General features: G+C 43.0%; 2 protein-coding genes across 11 annotated transcripts in view; one reads left to right on the top strand and one right to left on the bottom strand.

The window, feature by feature from the left end:
* Window positions 1-22,780, bottom strand: part of rps12 (ribosomal protein S12) — a 209,637-nt gene that overhangs the window by 169,131 nt on the left and 17,726 nt on the right. For 2 of the 10 annotated variants that reach the window (XM_062559610.1, XM_062559628.1), the window contains exon 1: window positions 22,662-22,671. The exons of 6 other annotated variants lie outside the window; for them this stretch is intronic. The gene's annotated coding sequence lies outside the window, so the exon portion shown is untranslated. Of the gene's footprint in view, window positions 1-6,574; window positions 6,585-22,661; window positions 22,672-22,780 lie in introns of those variants that run through there. 2 more of the 10 variants (XM_062559615.1, XM_062559630.1) reach the window with 1 other exon arrangement.
* fndc4a (fibronectin type III domain containing 4a) lies at window positions 3,810-22,655 on the top strand. The gene is made up of 6 exons (XM_037449407.2): window positions 3,810-4,610; window positions 13,199-13,314; window positions 13,931-14,135; window positions 16,726-16,815; window positions 18,221-18,354; window positions 19,337-22,655. The coding sequence occupies exons 1-6, from the start codon at window positions 4,535-4,537 to the stop codon at window positions 19,376-19,378; spliced, it is 663 nt and encodes a 220-aa protein (XP_037305304.2). The 5' UTR covers window positions 3,810-4,534; the 3' UTR covers window positions 19,379-22,655.

The following is a 22,780-nucleotide window of genomic DNA, read 5'->3' as shown; positions in this document are numbered from 1 at the left end:
TTATATTCCCATGTATGTTGTTGAATAAAATATTTACATTACCTTACGTGTTTTTAAATTGTTTTTCATTCCTTCTTTTTCATGCCATGCGGTCTAAGTTCGAGTGGTTCATCGAGCGAGACCATCCGCTGGGGCCCGAGATAATATCTCAATGATAAACCATAAGTGGAATGGTGGGCTGAGAGTAAAACGCTGCCACTTCCTGAGTGGACAGGAAACAGGAAGTGTGAATCAACATTCCTTAAATACCACACAGTTAGAACCCCCCCCCCCCAAATACCCCATTGGTTGAAGTCTTCACATTTCTATGTTTTCTGCTAATCAGTAACCAGCTTTCCCGTTGATCCCCAAAACTTTCTGGAATAGCAATGGGAAATTATTTTTCATAACAAGCTAAAGGCTATTCACAATTCCACAATGGCTTAGGAGGTTTTCTGTCAATTTATAATCAAACTTACAGTACAATACTCCTCCTGCAGAGGTCAGTGTCTCACAGCGAACCATCGCTTCTTCATTGGCTTATGGCATTTCTCTTTGCTAATTCTGCCGTTTAACGAGAGGGGCCCAAACAAGACACAATCCGTACCATATTTTTTTCAACTGTAACATATAATTGTATAATTGTATAGTGCTATAAGAGTATAGCACTTAGATGGTTTCCTCTTCACCCACACAAACATAAATTGTACAAATAGACAAAGCAGTTATTGCACAACTTTTATCATGGGTGTGCCATTATCATGGGGGAGCAGAGGCCAAAAAAGAGGCTTGTGTCTAAACCACATGCAACGATGGTTGATTATCCAATAAAAATAAGAAACATAAATTGAAATATTCCTATTCAGTGTTAAATAATGGGAATGTTATGCGACACAGCTGCTATTTGTTTACAATTTAAAAAAAGAACGAGCCCCGATCATTATTTAATCGGTCTGTGAGCTGATGACCCGAGGTGAACACATCATTACCATGATAGGAGCCGTGATGTTTATACAGTATGACAAGGCGTGTGGGGTGAGTTTGGGAGGCCTAATCACTCTTTCCCCTCCTCCTCTTCATCGCTGCTGCTTGAGAGGAATAATGAAAGCTCATACACAGATTGATGAGTGATCCCTGCAGAAGGCAACACGCCATTAGCATCGTCCAAAGGTAACACGGCGCTTTCCTCCGGGGGGGAAGACGAGCACATCAAGAGATGCCCTTTCATCTTCCTATAATGTTGCTTTTTTCACAGGCGTTCAATTGGGATCATGCTCCTTATAAACATGTTTTGTCCTCTGGGCTTTGATGTCATTGTAATAATGGAGTCCATCAATCACGAGTGTCTGATGGATGCAATGCCTCGTGAAATAATGAGTGAAGATGTATTCAAAACGATTATCAAAATGAGCATTATTAACACACAAAGAGGGTTGGGGCGTGTAAACATAAAGAAAATTGTCATTACTGTGGCGAGGCCGTCATTTATCGAGCCCTGCTTCTTTTTTTGGTCAGGATGATTGGGAAAGATTTAGGAAACCTTCAGCTAGATTGATATTTTCTCTGATATATGAGTCTATGTCAATTAATTTTACCGGGGAGCCTTAAAGCCACGAGGTAGCAGGAACCCCCCCCGCCCCCCCCCCCCTGGCCCCCCACACTCAAATGTATCAGGTAATTGGCCACCGTGGTTTTGCTCAATGATGAACCAAGGGCACCGGTAACTACAAGGAAATTAATTATATGTGTGCTGGTGCAGTAAAACGTACTAAATGACAGCTCTCTCTATTTAAAAGTATCTTAGACATTCTGTCTCCACCGTTCAGCATTAGAGGATGAAATGAGTTCATGCGTTTTGTAAAAATATGTATCGGTATCTAGTAAACTATTTCTGGTATCTATGTGAGCATCCATCTCTCAGCTAAATCTACATCCCACATAAACCAGTCAAACACTTCATCTCATACAGTTGCAAACTTACTTAACATCTGGCAGCTCTTGTCATGGACATACGTGTCCATAGTCACTTTTTACATTCAGTCAAGAACACGTCATAAGAATGGAGTCGAGACGTTCTATCGTTTTTTTATGATTTAAATTTTGTAAACTCTTTGTCTTCTTTGAAGCAAACCCTGTGCTTTATCCTCTGACGCCATTTTACTTGATGGTGACGTAATAATTAACTTCTTCATCTTCCGGAGGGCGTGTGACACAGTGATTGAGTAGAATTGTCCTTCCATTGGAGGATTGGCGGTTCAACCCCCTGCTCTGCTAATGCATGTTGATGTGCCCTTGGGCCAGACACTTTTACTGCAAACTGCTTTGGCAGTGTATGAATGGCTGCGAATGGGTGGATGGTAACATGTAGTGTTAAAGCACTTAGAGAAGAATAAAGAATACCCATACGAGTACAAGTGCATTTACCATCCAGCATGACGACACAAATCAAATTATGCAAGTACTTGAGAGTCGTCAGGAGAATGGAGAGTCTCTTATTAGATCACTGCCTATTATGCTGAGTTCTCATTGCTTATAAAGTTATTTTACTGGGCAGCGAACACAAAGCAATTTGTATTCTGGGTCTCTCCTCCTGCCAGCTGAAGTTAATGTAGGTATCTTCTGAGAAAAAGGTGACACAAAGAAGGGGAGCAAAGGTTAAAAGCCCTGAAAGAGGTTTGAAGGTGACCCCTCTTTTAAAATATCCCTTGCACTTTTACATGCATGATATATTTGTTAAAGACAAGCTTGTTAGGACACCATCGGGATGAAATCATTACCATGTTGAATTGTTAGAGATCAACCTGCAGGTAATAGGAAGATGACACATTTCTTAAGGTTTTCATGCACATATAATCACAATATATTAAATGGTCAAATCAACAGGTAAATAAGACAGTGAGTTCAATAAATTATTTGAATGCTCGTAACAGAATTTCATGTCTTCACTTTATTTATAATCTGTAAAAATCAAAATGTGCTGCAAAAGCAGTCAACTTTTGACTGAATGGAAAGCTGTCATCAATATTTTTTATTGATAGAAAAGCTCTGTTTGAGTATTCCAAAACCTGCATGGAGTATGTGAATTTTCTTGGCAGAACTTTGTGTGACACACAACATAAAGATGCAACAGGGGTTACTGGTGCAGTCATGCAATTATGTGAAAACAAACAACCTAACAACATCAGAATGAGGCTGCACTGAAGTGACGGACGTGTTGAGTGCTGTTGTGCAAAACTAAAAACCTCAAAAGCCTGAGTGCTGCGGGTATCGATCGGTCCTGGTCCGTTGTAAAATTTTCATTAAATGCCTTGAAGCACCTTTTCAGTGCGATTGACCGCCTCTTGTTTCTTTAATTGCTGCTACTAATCATTCCCAAAGATCATCAACCACTTTGATCAGTTATTCAGCATTGATCAGCATTGATTGAGTGTATGTCAGGGTATGCATGTGTCTATATGTATCCGTGTGTATGTGCATATTTTTTTTGCAGTCATAAAATCCTGTGATGGGATTTATACTCATAAGTCTGCAACACATTTGATGACTTCTTCGTTGTGTCATTACACCGCAGTAGCGTGCGTGTGGCGTCAGATTTCCCGTCGACAAGCACTATTACGTGAAACGCTCGTCCCATGGGGCAATGCACTCAGCTTATCAACATGGTTCATCTTCTTGATAACATGATGTGTCTCGGGGAGGGGGGGAGGGGTTGCGCAATGTATGATGGGTGAGAATCATTGCGACCTGCTGCAGCTGTCGAGGTTTGTACACGTGGTAACGCATGCGCGACAAATGCTGCTTATAAAACACTTCATGCTCAACCGCATTTCTCATCACAAGTTAAAACAAGTGGATTTTATGGTAGTCACATAATATATTCATATTTGTACTTGTGCAGTGTCCCTCTAATGCCACAGTCCATGCCGCCCCCCCGCACCTAATATCACTAGATCACCTTGTTGCATTGCATAGCTGCTGCTGCTTCGCTATTGGCACGCAATAAAGCAGCTGTGTTCCTGGTGGGCGCAGCTGTACACTGTCGCTGACGCGTGGGACGTTGTTCACGGAGAGCTGCGCGTGCACTTGAGGAGACGCGCAAAGAAACCCGATGGTCCGAGGGTGCTGCTCGTGCGTGGAAGGTGCTTCTTACCGGGGGAACGGTCTGCAGGAATGCGCAGAACCCCGGAGCTCTCCGTGGTGCTGAACCAGTGTGCGGCGGGTCCGACGAGTCTGTGAGCGTCCTTTTTTTTCATCCGCGACCTGTTCGCACCTGAGCTCTCCGTGCACACCGGCAGGATGGACATCCACGGTTCGGGACGGCGCATTTAACTCAGACCCCATGGGTTGAAGGACTTGTGGATTTAACAAACCTAAATGAAGAATGCGCCGGTAGGCTTGTAGAAAATGTTTATCACCTACTTTAACTGGTTATCTATTTACTGACCAGCTGTCAGCGTGCATTCATTCATCAACATGTTATGAAGATTGAGCTGCTGTGATTGAGTTGCCCTTCAAGCATTAGACATCTGCTTTATAACCTGAGGAGAGTGACGACATGGCTCGCCTGCTGGTCCTGGTTAACTCCGTGGTCCTCTTGCTTTTTGGCAGCGACGTGTTCTTGGTTGCAGCAAGTGAGTATGAGCGTCTGGAGAGAGGAGTCACAACAATTATTGTTCACTTTGAAGCTTCGTGAAAGGCGCCATCAGCCATCAGAGTACAAAGCTACTGTTTGATAATCTAACTCGGCCTTTGTTGGATTTTGATCTGGATTTGGTAATGCACTTAATTACACCTTTCATTCATAAACATAAAACAAGACATATATATTTTTTCTTTTGCTCATTTTCTAATATTCCTCATCTAGTAACAGGCTAAATGCAATTTATTGCAATCATGTGAAGGTTTAAAACGGGCTTCTTGAAAACAATGGATTTAGGTTCACACCTATAAAATAACAGGTGAATAACCTCGGCAGTTTGTCCTATTCATGCAAGGAAGCTGCTTTTCATTTTTTCCAATTATATAGTCTGCACTGTAGTCACATCAAGCCTTTCTCATTGTGTCGGCACTTTCTCTCAATCTTATTTGGGTAAAATAGGAACATTTAATTATTAAATGATGGCACGTGAAAATATGTAAAAGCTCTCAAAGGTGAACGGAATAAATATTCAGCTTCAGACTTAATGTGAATGGATCGACCCATCAGACATATTCTCTCTCTGTCTCTGCAGGTGTTGATGTACAGGATCTCTTTCTTTGTATCAATCTATCTACCTTCATAATTCCTCGCCTCTCAGGGGAACTGAGTGAGGCATGTGATAGCGCTTTGTGAAAATCAGATTGGCACTTCACCGTATCTGTGGGTGTGTGCGCTGATACAAATATACAGAGCTTTTGTCATGTCCTGCACTGATTTGCGAAACACAAAAGCATCTCTGCTTTCAAGAGCAGGATGACAATATTAACATAAAAAACACAACAGTCATAAATATACATGTGGCTATTGCAATGAGTTTCAAAGTAAAAAATAAATAAATGTTGTATTCATTACATTAAGTATCATGCATGCTATGAGACTGTGGGATTCAAAGTGGCATTCAGAGGCCGCTCTAAATAAATTGTAAACTTCTTTGGTTTGTGAGGTTGTCCATAAAAATGTGAACAAAGCAGGAAAAAGAAACATTTGCATCTGCCTTAGCTAATTCAATAAGTGGAATTTGCTTAAATAACTTGAGACTGGTACGTAAACTGTGTATTGGTGGTGGATTTCTTCTCAAAGCGTTTCATTCATCCAGTGATACTTATCCACACAATATTTTTCCTGCATGATCATGTATTTGAATAAGAAATTTGCTTCCAATACGTGGATGGTACAATCTGCCCGACAAACCGGAAATGAATGTTGGCAATGAAATTCACACTCAAACTGTCTGAAAATCAGCTTGCTTGAAAACAACCACAGCGTCGAGCAAATGGGACACGTGGAATTGGAATTTATTGGTTTTACTGGGACGACCAAGCTCATATCAATCTTCAAATTTGCAATCTGCTCTTCATAAAGCTTGTGACACACACTCGACAACTAGAAATTCTGCATTAGAGCTGAATCCACCAGTGAGGTGTTTGCTTGTGTTGCACGTTTGCTGACGCTTTACACATAACGTCTGTAAAGCGTACTTAGTTTAATCCTATTATACAAGTTTTTTTATTATAACATAGGAACTCACGCTTGGAACCAGTCAACATACCAATAAAGCCAAAACATCGAATGGTACAAACTCTGTATGCCAACTACTGCATGCCAGCCTTCACGTTTTGCTGTGAAATAATGTTAGCTTGCTGGTAAAAAGCCTGGGCATTATGCCAGTGATTACATTAACCCTAGACGGGCCCCTGGGTCTCAGCGGTCACGCTGCCGTTTCACAGCCTGTGAGCCAGTGAGAAGTAAGACAGAGCGTACCTGAAGGGTCTCTAAGGGGCTCCGCTGCAGAGAGACTCTATAGTGTAAGAAAACGCATATGACTGAGCCACAACTGGCAGACGGACGGACAGACTGCACTAGACGGATAGTAGAGAAAGACATTTAATCACAGATCACATGACGTCACTGCTCGCACATGGTAAGGTTTGCAGAAGGAAAAGGTTTTAGCTGATTAAACTATAAAAAAAGAGAGGACTGCGGCTGCGATAAAACCAGCGCAACATTGCTGAACATTGCCGTGGGACCACCTACTGTTGTGCAAAAGATAACATTTGGACTTCCCACAGCTGGGTCTGAAACACATCCACATGAAGCTGTTTGAAGATTTACTGGGCTACACATCAAAATTCCTGGCACCTGTTATGAATTAATTGCAATCATTTATAAAATGCCACTTAAGATATCCTCTTTCAAGGCATTCTATGTTTTAGAAGTAGCTCTTTAATCTGTCACCAGTTTAAAGGCAATTGAAACTGAGAGGTAATTGACTGTTTCCCATTTTAAAAGTATTTGAACCCATATGTATTATGCATCTTGAATCGTAATGAATCGTTTGGAACATTTACTTCAGAAGAGCTGAGCACTAATTTATGGCATCGGCACTGTTTGTAAAATGAAGAAGAAGCCGTTTCTTCTCTTAATCTGGAATATGTGCAGAGTCACAAAACAACGTGTTACACTTGTAAGTTGTTTCGAGTGCTTCAGCTGTTGATGGAAAATCATTCAAAAGAATAAACTGAATTCAATCTGCGGAAGTCTTCTGATACAAACTGAAATGCATTGAATTACGACGGGTGCTTAGCATCCAGATGCCGTATCTCTTCACAAATAGTGAAGATGATTACAACACAGAGATGAACTGCCTCTTCCTATAGATATAGCAAATGTGTATTTGCTCCCGAGTGCTATCATTTAATAACCCCCATCAGATTCAAAATGCAAACACAAAAAGGCAGATGTGTTGCTTTTTGCACTGGCCATTTGAAACTGAATGCTGTTCCTCAGGCGTAAAAAGGAGGATGAGTTTGTTGGTTACATCACGTGATGGAAACCTCCACAGGCTGTCCCATCAGGATGAATATAAAAATGGTATTCTCTTCTCTCATCCTGTCAATAGCAAACAATAAACCGATTGTGTGTATTATGATTCAGGATGCATTGAGCTATTTGGCTTCGCAAGCGAATCTAGAGGGCAAACCATGAGACCTCGCTGTAGTAGATCAAACTGGGCTCCCTTCCACGTGGCTCGCCCGACATTTAGAGATTCACCCTCACTTCCAGTATCTCGCCGCGCGTTTCGGTTTGAGGCGGAGCAGCTAATGCGCTGTGGGTCGGCTACACGCCAGGAGAGCAAGACGATCAATACAAATATTTGCATTAGAAAACCAAGTCACTCGTTTTCCGCTCTTTACATTTTTGGATCAAAAATATTCATGAATAACTACAAAAATGTTCATCTTGTATGAATTTTCTATAGTGCAAAAGGTCTCCTCACCCAGTTGAAAATATGCTTAGCTGCATTTGCAACAACATCATATGTGAAGGAGGCACTTGTGTATGAGTGAGGATTAATGCTTCAGCCCTTTAACCCAACTATTGGAAAACTAATGTGTCCTGTGTTGGATAAACGTTGAACCTGATTGTGAAGTGTGTGTACTGTACGACACACACTGAAGCCTCATATTGTTTCCCTGTCGAGCAGTCAGACCGTATCCAATAAATCACCGTGTTATTGTAAAGTGTGTGTTGGCTATTGATTGATTAGTTTTTAGATTTCAGTAAGTTAATATTCTTCTATGTAATGGTGCTGTTAATAGACTTTATTATAAGATCATTGGCATAAAATTCATGACACAAAACAAATTAGTTGTTTAGGAATCAGTTGCCATTATTGTAAATAAATGTATGACTCGTTCCCAACGCTCTGCAAAGATCAAGGACAATACGCACCTTGACTTTCCCAGCTCTCAAACTTCTGCACATCTATCCTAACACATTAGTACCGGCTGCCATTAATAATCTTCTCATTAAATGGACGAAATGAGACCAAAATGACCTCTTGACCTGTTGATACCAGCGTTGCCTCCAGCCTCTCTCTACAGTTAGAACATTCATTTCCTCTTGTCCTCCCTACCACCGACAAAGCCGCTCTCTGGCTTTTTATTCAACCTCATTCAATCCGCTCCACCAACCAATCAGGGAGCGTGGCCTCATGCCTGCGTTTCCCGCTGTGGTTCATAACGCCACGAGGCCGGAGACGGGGGGAGATTGACCAGAGGGACTTAAGACCCGCCCCAATGTCACCTTTTTAAACCCAACACAGAGGCCATCATTGATTGTCTTTGAGATAAAAACAGACTCACAAACAAGACGCTTAAGGGACGGAAAGGGGAGAGTTGAAAGGGGAGACATGGGGGAGATAAGGAGGAGAGCGATGGGAGAGGGCGCCACGGCTAGAAAGCGACCGACGCTTTTTTCATCATTTTGTTCATCAACAGCCCAATGCCTTTGCCTCGGAGGGCCGAAGCCGCACCGTGCCCCTCTGGTAGATCTGCCACACTCTGTCCCTCCTCCCCCCCCCCCCCTTTTGCTTCTCTGCTTTTTAAATCATGATAGATGGCTGCAGAGCGACGTGGCGAAGTAAGGTGACCTGGTCCGGGGGGGCGGGGGGGGGGTTGATCGTTAAATAGACACACTGTGTTGACGGGTGGACAGACGAGGCTGTCAAGGGGGAATGAGGGAAGACATGAAAAATGGCAATCGTATCTGATGTACACGTCTATTTTTACACGTGGGCATCTGTTGGTCAGAGAAGTCGATTCCTTAAAAATACATGTTACAAATATTGCCAGATGAAACAGTTATGACAGTATGAACGTTTGCTTAAATGTTTATCCAGCAGCAAGGGTTAAGATGGTAAAAGCAGTGAGGCCTCAGCACAGAGAAGGTGAGAGCTGAGGGTTTATTGGTTTAAAGGCCGTGGTTCCCGGAGGTGAGAGGAACAACAGGAATGTAATTGTTACGCCCGGCCTAGGGGAGCCGGAAGTAGCATACAAGTAGTTAAGTAATCCCGTAATTAAGACAAAGACCAAGGCCGCCGCTTTCTCGTTTTGGGGTATTTATTTTAGTTCAAGGTCATAGATTTCAGGGTGAGCATGGCCTAAAACAACAAACAAAACAATACGTGCAGGTCCCCCTACCTTCCCTAGGACACATAAAGAAACAAACAAAAATACAGGTGTCTTACCTAACTCCCTACCCAAAACAGGAAAAAACATGAACAAACAAACAAAGGCTTCTCACCCCTACCGACCTCCTTGCTAAACCCCCCCACCAACCCAAAAGTCCATGAGGTGCAGCATGGCTGGGGCGAGCTGCTGGCTCCCACAGGATCCTTCTTATGCACCGACATCCAATCACCTGCAAAAGGAAAAGAGACAGAGCAAGGCAAAACATACAGCAGCCACCTCAGGCAGGGAGGGGAACTGCCACCCCCCACTATGACGCTCTGAGTCATAACATCCCCCCACTTAAGACCAAACATTTCTTCTATTGGAAGAGATGTTTGTTCAACACCCTATCCGTGATGATGCACCCGCCACGATATTGACATCAAAGTTTATCACATTAAAGACACTGTCTTAAGAGTAATGATCAGAGCATAAGGCGTTGATTGTGGTTTCAAATACAAGACAGAAACACAAGCAGATTATGGCCGGAATACACCCGGGGTTGCCTCCTCCCGCGGTTTGGCTCCCCCAAAGATAGCAGAGTTTGGGTTGGCGACCTGGTTCAGCGGCTCAGACACGGTCCGAGGGTTCAGCTGCAGCCGAGGTCTCTGTGCTCGCTCCTCATCAGAAGGTTCCCTGAAGTCCGGTCTGCGGGGGGGGGCTCTCTCTCAAGCGAGCCGGTCCTCTACCTCCAGGTCCTCCAGATCCGGCATTTCCGTCTCCAGGGTGACTGCCGCTGGCGCCGCCACCGGCTCTGCGGGGCCCTCTGCCGCCCCCAAACCTGCAGTAGGCCTGGTGCCGCTCATCGTAGTTGTCAAAGTCCGCCCTTACTGCTGCTTCTGAGTCACCTTTCTGCTCCCGGGCAGCCGACAAGCAGGCAGCTAGAGTCCTATCCGTTTGTTGAGTGATAATTAGCGGACTTCTCTCTACTGCCAAACATAACTTATTGTCCACAGTCATCTTGACACTAGGCTCCCCTCGTTTTCCAGTGCCCACATCTTTAAGTATGGGAAGATCCACCAAATCACCCAGTTTGAGAGTTTGATCGCTGGGTCCCACACAGACTGGATCAATGGGCGGCATGCAATGCGGTGCGGCGTCACAAATGGGTACACAAGCAGTAGGGTGTCCAGTTATCTCAGGACTGGTAGGGAAAACCTTATCCCCAGCTAAATCATTCCCGAGAATGAGATCAACCCCTGCGATGGGCAGCCGATCCGTCACAGCCACACGCACTGGGCCAGATACCAGGGCGGAGGAGAGGGTAACTGCATGGACTGGCACACTCAAGACACTCAATTTAATTCCCCACACCAACAAGTTGAACCCACAATAGGACTGGTCAGAGAATGGCACCACACCACTTCGAGCCACAGAATGCTGTGCCCCAGTATCCCTTAAAATTGTAATTGGAATCTGGTCCCCCTCACGGCCACTGAGGGAAAAGTAACCGTGTGAAATAAAAGGCTTAAAAGAATCATGAAATTCTCGCGATTCCTCTGTCCAAAGCTCAGACCGACTAGTGCTTGCATCGCTCTGAATTAGCCCGACTGCAGAAGGGCTTTGTCTGTCACCTTTCTCCTTTTGCTGTAATATCGGGCAGCTTGCAACAAAGTGGCCCAGTTCATGACAATAAAAGCACTCACGCCTTTCCATTGGCGCTGAAGAGTTAATGCGCCGAAAATTTTTAGGCGACCTCTCTTTATTTACAACAGGTACCGGTGGCCCGCGCTGCCCAGAAGATGAGAAGACACTTTTGTGAGTCAAGACGAACTCATCTGCCAGGACAGCCGCCTCAGTAACGGTCATCACTCTCTGCTCATTTAAATACAAGACTATGCGCTCTGGCAGCCACTTTTTAAACTCTTCCAACAGCATCAGCTCCCGCAGCTGTGCAAACTCCGTAGCTTTACTGGATTTACACCATTTATCAAAAAGCATGCTTTTTCCACGCGCAAACTCTACGTAGGTCTGGCTCGCATCCTTTCCCCCACCTCTAAACTTTTGCCTATAGGCCTCAGGTACTAGTTCATATGCTCTTAACACTGTCGCTTTAACCAGATCATAGTCCAAACTCTGTTCCAGTGTCAGAGCATTACACACCTCCTAAGCCTTTCCCACCAATTTACACTGGAGCAGCAAAGTCCAAACATCAGTCGGCCATTTTAAAGTGGATGCGATGCATTCAAATGCAATAAAATACGAATCCACTTCAGACTCTCTGAACGGTGGTACCAGCGCTATATGCCTGCCGACATCAAAGCTATCGTGAGGAGATTGAGGTGTCTGATTTATTATAGGGGACCGGGGCGGGCCACCGGGCTGGCGTTCCAGCTCTAAGGCTCTAACTTTAAGGTGCATAGCTTCCACCTCCAACTCCCTAACGCGGAGTGTCAGCTGGAGTGCCTCCGTTGACATCACTGGCGTAGCTTGAATATCCACTTTCTTTAGCCCCTCTACAGTAAACAGCCCCCTCTCGCCTAGCTTATCGGTCACCAATTGTCTCAGTTCCTCTCGGTTTATGTTCACAGGCATTTCTATGTCAAAAGAGTTTGCAATGAGCACCAAATCCACCTTCCTACATTTGCTTAACTGCTGAAGTGTAGGATCAGCTACAAACTTGTCCAAATCAAACTCCATTTTTCACTCACACAACCAGCAATGCAGGACGAAAGAAAAGACTGGACGAGCCCCCAATTATGTTACGCCCGGCCTAGGGGAGCCGGAAGTAGCATACAAGTAGTTAAGTAATCCCGTAATTAAGACAAAGACCAAGGCCGCCGCTTTCTCGTTTTGGGGTATTTATTTTAGTTCAAGGTCATAGATTTCAGGGTGAGCATGGCCTAAAACAACAAACAAAACAATACGTGCAGGTCCCCCTACCTTCCCTAGGACACATAAAGAAACAAACAAAAATACAGGTGTCTTACCTAACTCCCTACCCAAAACAGGAAAAAACATGAACAAACAAACAAAGGCTTCTCACCCCTACCGACCTCCTTGCTAAACCCCCCCACCAACCCAAAAGTCCATGAGGTGCAGCATGGCTGGGGCGAGCTGCTGGCTCCCACAGGATCCTTCTTATGCACCGACATCCAATCACCTGCAAAAGGAAAAGAGACAGAGCAAGGCAAAACATACAGCAGCCACCTCAGGCAGGGAGGGGAACTGCCACCCCCCACTATGACGCTCTGAGTCATAACAGTAATTGAGTCAAATAAATCTCCACGTAGCCGTGAATTTATGACGTCCGACAGCTCACTGCAACGCGGTGACACAACACAGCCCGGTTTCCCAGAGCGCTGCTTTATTTCCTGTCGCCTACGTCCATCTACCAACACGACCACATGCGTATCTAGACTGACCTTGTGATGACAAATGTGATGATCTTAGAGCGGCAAAATCAATGCTTGAGACATCCCAGGTGCAGGTTGCAGACACGTGGCTTTGATAATTCAGGATCATAGCGGTTGGATTTAACGGACTCCCTCCGTTTCTGTTCCTTCAGATCGGCCACCGGCTCCCGTCAACGTGTCCGTCACGCACCTGAGAGCCGACTCGGCCACCGTCTCCTGGGAGGTTCCAGAGGGAGACATTATAATTGGTTTCTCAATCTCTCAACAGGTAGGTGCTGAACTTCTAATGAGCATCAGGGAGATTGTGGATAGTTGGCAGTTAACTGTATTTTGAGTGTGCTCAGCAAGCGCTTGGTATCATTCGCTTGTACAAGCCATACGGAGTAAGTAGTGCACGCACAAGGTCCCAGGTGAATAAAGATATGTTGTTTTCCGGGTGCATATATTCTGAGGAGCCCATTAAGGCTTTTGCTTAGCATGCAGAAAGGCCGACCAAGCTGGACTTTGAATAAAAGGAGGAGCGACAATTCTCTTATTGGTGAAATAACATTCTGAAAGGTCAAAGTATGAGACACAGAGAGCTTGTGATTCAGGGCACTTGCAGTCTAAATGAATCAAAATATCGACTCCACAGTCAAGATTCCTTACTGTTATTATGGTCCGGCCACCTCCAACGCACATTATCACGGCCTAAAAATAGGCAGTTTAAATTCTTTTAGCTCAATGTATGAGAAGATTAAATTTACACGACCGCCTGTTACGGGAGAGCGTGTCTCTTCCTGAAGGACACATTCCTGAAGGACACATTCCTGAGGGACACATTGCAGGGCAATCGGCCTCATTGGCCGACGCGTCGCTTATCGCGTTCCTCTCCCAACACCCAGAGGCAGGAAGGACACACGCAGCGATTCATCCGAGAAGTGAACACCACGAGCCGCTCTTGTGTCCTTTGGGACCTGGAGGAGGAGACGGACTACGTCATACAGGTGCAGTCGATCGGCCTCTACGGGGAGAGCCAAGCCAGCAAGAAGGTCCATTTCCGCACCCTGAAGAAGACGGACCGCTTCCCCTCCAACAGCTCCAATCAGGGTAAGCTGCTCGGAGACGGACACAACTAAAAGGAGAGTTTCGTAGTAAGTATATATTTGCGAGATATGTCGCTGGCGTTGGCAAATATGATGAAAAACAGAGAAAATTAACTCAAGTCTGCACTGAATGTTTATATTACACGTTAAAAACGCAGTTTGCTACAAATATAATCCTTCACCTTAATGGAGAAATGTGTACTTGGTCTGTTGTCTGTTTTTGATCGTTTCTTTCAGTGATTTTGTTTAGTTCAAAGCCCGGAGGTAAAAGCTACATCAAGCTTTAGATATACCGAAAATGTTCATTAGTAGCATTTAATAACTGGGTTTTTTTTGGTGTCTGGATTCTGCAAATATTAACAAAAAGGAAATTGAACTGCCAGATATTTTTAGTTTCTCCTCAATTCAACTACATGCTGTGAAGTTGGTCTGATCCTTGCAGCCATCTTTTAATAAGGTTGCATCTCGCAGAGTAGGGAAATGCTTTTTTTGCTGTTACAGATGCATTTCTGCTGCGAAGCCTCTTCTTGGCTGTTGAATGACAGCAAAGGTCCACCACACGCAACCTGAAGCCCTCCTCTCACAGGTTAATCTTCTAATCAGGATCCGGACACAGTCTCAAGCACAGAGGATTCAGTGTCTGTGCTCCTCAGCTCGAGGAAACGTTAAACAATAGAGAATAGAAATGAATAACAACACATCAGAGGTGCTTGTCCTACAATACATGCTTTTAAAAATACACGTTCAATTACACAAATGGAATAATCCAACACACGGGTCGGAGACACCTCCTTTAGCCCTAATATCAATTACGTTGTTTTATGAAAATTAAATGTGTTCCTTGACATGCTTTTGCACTTTCCAATGTTTCTTCCAAAAATAGCAGCACATGTATTTGTCATAGCACTGAATGCAGCTGAATGTAATATGGATTTTCCTGTTCAGGACGTTGCTGGTTTTGTGGCTTAAGAGGCCTTTTTAATCAAGTTGGCTGTGGCATCCCGGTGGCCTCTCAGACATCCTTTGTCACCGCCAAGTGCCTCGATTCAAAGTGAATTGATTTGCGGCATATTCCAGACTTTTCTAAGAGCTAGAGGTGTAGGACCCATGAATCAATCGCGCTTTTATGTTTTCTTCGATACAGTTCCCTTTGATAATGTGATTACCTGCGATGCCTTTGAATGTACACCTGAACAAGATTCACACCAAATCTTTTTCATCCGAGGTATTTCCTGGCATGAGTTTTAAGTAAAGTAAGTCTTTCCAATGTCTTCTTCGGTTGCGTTATTCCACAGAAAGCTTTCAATCAGTGTATTTATTTGTGTGCTTTGTATGCTCTGCTGTGGTCAGGGGAGCAGGTTTTTGTTGTATAACAGAAGTGTGTCGGTATTCCACTAATTTAATTACTTCACATTTGAAAACCTAACATATTTTGAAGAACTCAAATAGAATTAATTTAAGAGTGATTCGCTTTTCTTCTGTGATTAGCCAGATAAACTATTATATTACTATTAACAGTGATGTCAGTGCATAGAAAAGAAATCCAGATACGTTTCCTAAATTTGCCGAGTCAGAAGCTAGAATTTGTTGCATATTGTTCATGCTTTATACATAATAAAAATACAGTTTGCATCACATTTTTTAAATGGCCCTGTTTGTAGGAGACATGAGGCAAGATGAACTAACGCTTATGTTTGTGAGACCAGTGCAGCACCCCTCATGTGTTGCTGCAGGGTTTTTTCCCCGACACAGTTCACAGCTACGAACAACACTGGGGGATTCATGGAGAGCAGAAACAGGGTCAACTAATTATCTCAAAACAAACTGTTGGGTGCACCGACGGCACCACAACCTGCTAATCCTCTGCTACGGCACGGAATCACACGGCATTACCACAGCATGAAATATGTATGATTAACTAGATATGCCATTTGAGTCTTTGTTGTTCACTGACTCTGTTGCATCAAATCAAATCACGTTTGCACGGAGCATTCTGCACACAGTCAAGGCAAATATAAACATAATAAAAACAACATATTCGTTGGTTTTGGATATCCTTCTTCTCTCTTTCCATCAACACAACCCCCAAAATATTTTTTAAAAAACGCCAGTATTGACCCCACTCCGTAATAGCTGTCATGTGAAGAGAGCTGAGATTCTGGCTTTTAGGGCCAGCTTCTTGCCAACTGGGATTCACTAAAAGAGGCAATTGGGAAGAGTGGCGCTCTGGAAGAGTTCCATAAAGAAGATATATTAAGAGATTTGAGCTTGGGAAGTTAAACTAGAACCAAAGTCAATCCACTTAAAGAAGGATTAATGATACAGGCCTCATTTGTGGTTATGCCCACCACATTTTCTAACATTATCAGTGGCATAACAGTCATTAGAGATAAAGGATGTGTCCACTTTGGCCAGTTATTACCCCTAAAATGAGATTAATATCTCACATTATTAGCAAATGTCGAAGTAGTTTAGCACGAACAGATTGTCAGTAGTTTAGGAGTCTCTGTTGACTGAACCCGTCCTGCATGTGCTCTCTCTCTCTCTCTCTCTCTCTCTCTCTCTCTTTCTCTCTCTCTCTCTCTCTCTCGTAGATGACCCCACTGTGCAGGGGCTTGACAAGTCCCGCCATCTACAAACCGGAGAGATGATCATCATCGTGGTGGTCTTGGTCATGTGGGCAGGTAGGTTTTAACGGACTTGACTGTGGTTAGTAATGAAAAAACGTCACCAACATACAGAGAATGATGAGGAACATTATACGACCTTGAATAGGATGAGCTGTTAGAGATGATGGGAGGACATGCAAGGTTTGATATTTCATTAATAATTGGTAATGTTTCCATAAGAATCTTGGTCCTTTTTGTCTTGTGTCATCTGAGCTGTTTATGGCTTGATTTAGATTCAATGAGTTCTGACATTCACATTCGGATATATTCTGTTAATATTTGCCGTCAGCCTTAATCATTTTAGACTCATTTGAGACCAACTCACCTGACGGAGCTTTTACACTGTAGACAGTATTATAGACACATGAATACATTTTGAAATCAAAAAATGAGATGCTAAATAATAGAATCATGTGAGCAGGACAAACAGAATCCCTAAAGTGGGAGTTGAAGTCAAAAATCTGGAAGAATAAATCTGCCAACTCTGTATGTCGCCTCCTTTTATTGCTATTTTTAATTGTTTGTCAGAACAACATCAGGCTTTTCGGAGGCATTCTGTGAGACCGAGCTCTCCCCCCCTCCATGTATGAGTTTCTACTCCTTTGAGGAAGTGCGCTGATTAATGAAGTGCTGAGGTGCAATGAAAAGTGGCGGATCTGACAGCCTGCCAGGAACTGGTTCCCCCCCCCCCCCCCCCCCCAAGCGCAAGACTGAGATGTTAAACAATACTAATGAGAGTAAGCTGAACAACATGGAGGCTGTGCAGAGTGGGAGTGGAGGAATAAAAGCACGTTGTGTGGCTCCTCCATCGGGGTCTGCAGTCAGTGCAGTTTAAAGCCAGCTTGTTCCCTGTTAGGCGTCTCCCAAGGTTCACCATGTACAAAAGTAATGACAAAGTAGTAAGAAAGATGCTTTCACCCAATGCAATCTAACCAGCTCTACTGTATAATGGGTCTGTGGAGCACATGATGTGACCTTATAACACATACTCAATGTTTCTATTGAAATTACAACCAGGCATGAAAGATAATTTGTTAATTAAATGAATTCATCACCAGAATCCCGTCTTACTTTTGGAATATTTAATAATGGCTTCTCATTGAAATGCATGACCTCTCATGACCTCTGTGAAGCGAGGAAGTTCATTGTGAGCACACAGTCAACTGGAGGCACAAGCACATCTGGTAGACTGCATATTGTAGCAAGGCTCCACGGAGAGAAATACGCTCTTGCGAGCTTTCAGGCGGAGGCCCATCCATCGCGCTCCCTCGGGAGCAGAATTCCATTATCCACACGGCCTCTGCACGCGCTCAGTCACATGTCCGTAAGGGACATTGCCGCCCCGACCACTGAACTCCTATCCTCGTTTGTGTGTGCGTGTGTGTGTGTGTGTGTGTTGCACACATGTTCCCGTCCCCAGCCGTCATCGCCCTGTTCTGCCGGCAGTATGACATCATCAAGGATAACGACTCGAGCAACAGCAAGGAGAAGGCCAAGCCGTCGTCGGAGAGGAGCACGCCGGAGCACCACAGCGAAGGGCTGCTGAGGAGCAAGGTGAGACACACAAACAGCTCCAACGTGCCCTGATTAATGGTGGATTTACTGGGAGACGATGCTCGATCAATAACCAAAACATGGCCCTGTGACGGTGCCCGTGCACTTCGGTCGGCTCAGGGCGAACAAACCAGAACCTTCTTCTTGCGCTTTACTCGCCTAAACCTTTGCACATAAAATATGTGAACAGCCTGCAACCAGCTGTTCTCGTGATTAAAATGAACTGATATTTGATTTGCAAATGTAATTTCTATGTGTAAGGCATGTGGAGAATACGTGTGTATGATTAATTAGGAAATCGGGTTTCCTTTAAAGAAAAACACATCTGATATCAACTTTAAGGGGTTTAAGTGTTTTCAGCTTGAACTTTTATTCTTTCAAACCATTTCAAGAAGAATTATTGAACACAACAATGTAAATATATATTAAATGTGAGCATCCTCTTCAAACAATTTTCCATCAGGGTGAAAATCAGGTTAATATTTCCAATAAATGTAAAAAACAGTTAAAAAAAACATGTGGAGCAAATAATATTCATCATAACGTTATGGGAATGAGGTTTTAAGAGATTTACCCTGAGATCCTCGGTGTTAAATTAAGAAAAAGGCAATTAATGACTTGAGGAATGAGTGAGAAACAGAGAGCATCGGGGCAGTCAAAGCTCTAATAAGGTCGTAGCTGATCTATAATCAAGGTTATTTCCGTTGGGAGTGTTGACACCTGGCTGGGATTTAATAATAGAGCAACCTATTGAGTTTAGATTGGAAGCAGCTGAAGGGAAATCGTTGTAGGATTCCTCGTGTGGGCTTATCTCCTCCACCAGTCCTCAATAGGTGTTCCTATTTTAATGTCACAGAAGTTCTGATGAGTAGTGATGACTAAAATGAAACAATAAATAGATATTTTTTTCTTTTATTATGCTCAAATCTTGTGGAGAAAGTTATATGCTAACTATAAATAATATTTAATTTGTCTGTTGCAGTTTCATCCTTCTGTGCCGTCTATCAACATCATTGAGGTTTGAGAAGAAGGAAGAAGCGTTTCTCTCTCTCCGCCACAATCAACACATTTACCACTTTTCTCACTGATGAAGAAACAAGCTGGAAAAAAAAGGTGTTTCTTTGGGTCGTCATCAGTGAGGGAGGTTGTCTGAGGCCGTCTTTGCAAAAGACATACATGCACGTACATGTTGTAGGAAAACTCGACACACACATGTGCTCGCCCTAATACACACGCGCACACACACTACAGTAACACATACACCAATGTTAACCCGTGGTGCAGTTAATGATGACTTTGCCAAGTTATTGCAATATAAAACACTCAATCATCTCTGGGAGGCCGGTCTTCATGCCTTTAAATTCACAGTGTATTTTTGATATTGGCATGTGCAAGTAGCCACTATGTTCGCCTGTTATAGGAAGCTTTGAATAAACACAACAATTTTATTTTACAAATAGTGTTACTGTGATATTAGTGTTAATGTCTTTATTGTCTATAATAATATTAGTAAGTAACATATCGTCGTATTCTTTCACATTTCATAAAAAACTGTGTGTACATAATGCATTAAGTTACCAAAGTTGCATGCAGGTCCTTGTAGAACAGCATTTGATGTGTATTCTGACTTAGATGCCTAAAAATGGAGAAATATACCCGATGGCAGTCCTGTGAAGCTGTTCATGTTTTCTTCTATTCAATCTGCTTTTAGAACACAGCGTTGTCTTTTTTCATCTAGTGTTTAATTTCCCATCGTGCTCATTACCTGACAATTGTTTCTCTTAAAAGTGTAAAATAAACAAAAATTCTTCACAAAGTGGCAGATAATGTAATGGGAGTTTTTGTGCGTACCTCATTTCCAGTGTGGAAAAGCACGTTCACACACAAACTGCTCCCCAGTGCATCAAATGTTGGCTTACAGTGCAGGAGTTAAATACTGGCAAAGAAGAGTCACAAACAATAAACTTAACACAGGCCATACAAAGTGATGCAAAAAAAGTTGGTAATAACATGGTAATCATTTATTGCATGTAGTGCAAAGAAGTGGCAGAAAAAAAATCCTGACGAGATCATGATTTGAAACTTGGAATGTCAGGGTTTAATTCATGTTTCCACCCACTCAGGACAAGAGTCGAGACCGTTAAAGTTTAATATTGGATTACGCGATCATCAATAAGAGAGCTCATCACATCATTATTCAGTAAATTACACCTCATTTGACTGTTCCCGTTAGAGTCTACGTGACATACAAGTATCCTGTTTGCAGGGAGTTCAGATCTGAAAAATCTATCAGCAAAACAAGCAGGAAGCAGATGTGCTCTCCATTAACGTATGTTTGCATTTCTCTACCAACATTCATCAGACTGAACAAACACTCTGAAAGCACAAACCTCTCACAGAGCACGCACACACACATTTCATATGAAAATATGAAAAGGAAAAAAAGTCCTCATCTGAGCCAGGTGGCAAACTCTTATTCTGAAAAATGAAGCCAATGCAGGTGTCTCCAATTAGAAGGTGACAGACAAACAGAAGTCTGATTGTATAGCAGTCAATGAGAAAATCACCATATTTCTCACTTTATGATCAGAATCGCTGGTTCAAATCAGGATTTCTATTTTTTAAATGCTGGTACCCTCTAAAGTAAAAAAGATAATAAAAATAAACCAGGTTATGGTTTAAGGGTGTCTTACCGTGATTGACAGGTTGCTGCCACTACCAGAGCCACATATGACGTCTCTACATCAATATGCCGCCGTCCAAATATGATAAATTCTAGTTCACTGGTTGCAAAAAGTCAAGGTGGTGACAGCCAATCAAAACAGAAGATGGGTGATGTCATAATGACGAATACCACTTCTTATCTATGATCTCAACCTTTAACATCTTTTCTGTGTTTCATGTGAACATAAATATTTATTTGTGTTAATTTGTTTAATACCACTGTGAAATTCAATTTTTTACCAATTCAAAACAAGAGAGTTTTCATTTTGGGGGTTTTTCCATCATGAGCAGTGGGGCATCGACGTGATGGTGTGTAAACAGTACGGATTCAAATGATGTTAAAATGCTCTTGATGAAGAAGGTGCCTGTCTGCACACTGAGCTGTGATGGTTTCACCGGTTCTTTTTCAAGATAAACTGTTTAAACTCATTGATCAGATTATAGAGTAATTCTGGGAACAAATTGAGTTGCTACAAAACGAGAGGAATCATATTGTCAGGCATTGCCGGAGGCCAGATTATCTTTTTATCTACAACTACTTACAGCGACCGAGTGAAATAAACCTTTTAACTGAAATATGGCTTCTTCAAATGCTATTCTAGATTAGAGGGAAAAAACTGTTGAGTGCAATGCAATATTTGTACAAAGTATTTTATTATGGATAACTATATAACAAGCCACAACAGTTTCCAAATTCTGTACTGACCTTTTTTTACAGTTCAGGACAACTGCATGTGGTTTGTAGACAAATTGATGTTATCATAATAACACAATACGGTTGAAAACCCACTAATTGCATAGATAGAAAATAAGCACCTTTTTAAAAAAGTAAAGCGATTTTGTAAACATCACTAGTTAATTTGGGCAAGAATATCTAATCGGAAATTTCTGAAAGCCTCAAATGTTTTCTGGCCTCAAACCACAGTCTGATTTGTATTCAGTGCACTCCATGCTCAAATCGACATGTTGAACCTCCAAGGGCAGGTCGCACAGAATACTCAGAGTACCGGCTCACACAAAAGAAAACTCTCAATTCACGCCATGACAAAGTGTGTCCAGGGATCGATCAATTCTACACCCACAGTAATAAAATCCTATCACACTGATTTTTTTCCATGAAAATCAATTTAAAAGGGCAAAATCTGGTTGAAGACCATATCAAAGGGGAATATCTGGATAATAGTGTAGCTTGTGTTTAAACTGTGAAGAAGCAAATCCAGCTTTTACCTTTTATTTAATAACTGTGCTCTTTGTTTGCTTGTGTTTCTTTCACCATTATTGAGCTCCAAACACCACTCAATGGCACTAAATCAGCTGATACTGAAGCATCCACACAGCAATGGGTCATACGCGAGGACGGATGAGAAAGGTAAGGCAAAACGGACGACGGTGCAGTGAAATGCAAACATGGCCCCCGCCGACGAACCGGAGGCTATTTATCACTAACAAAACGGCAGAGATCACTTTCCAAAGATGCGATGGGGGGAGCCGGGTCGGCCACACGTGAACAAAACAATGCAATTAAGCTACACGGCGTAACCCGATAAAGCCATCCAATCACGCTGCAGCGGGTGTCATGACAACAACACTCAGCCCCTTTCTGCCTTCCAGCTCAGACATGATGCCGTGAATACAGATAGAGGACCACTTCAGACAGACTGGGGTAACGTACAATATCCTCCTGGCAGCGGACGTCACCCGA

The sequence above is a fragment of the Pungitius pungitius genome, chromosome 20, assembly GCF_949316345.1.
Source record: "Pungitius pungitius chromosome 20, fPunPun2.1, whole genome shotgun sequence".
In the NCBI taxonomy this organism is placed as follows: domain Eukaryota; kingdom Metazoa; phylum Chordata; class Actinopteri; order Perciformes; family Gasterosteidae; genus Pungitius; species Pungitius pungitius.
This window is presented reverse-complemented; position numbering and strand designations above follow the sequence as displayed.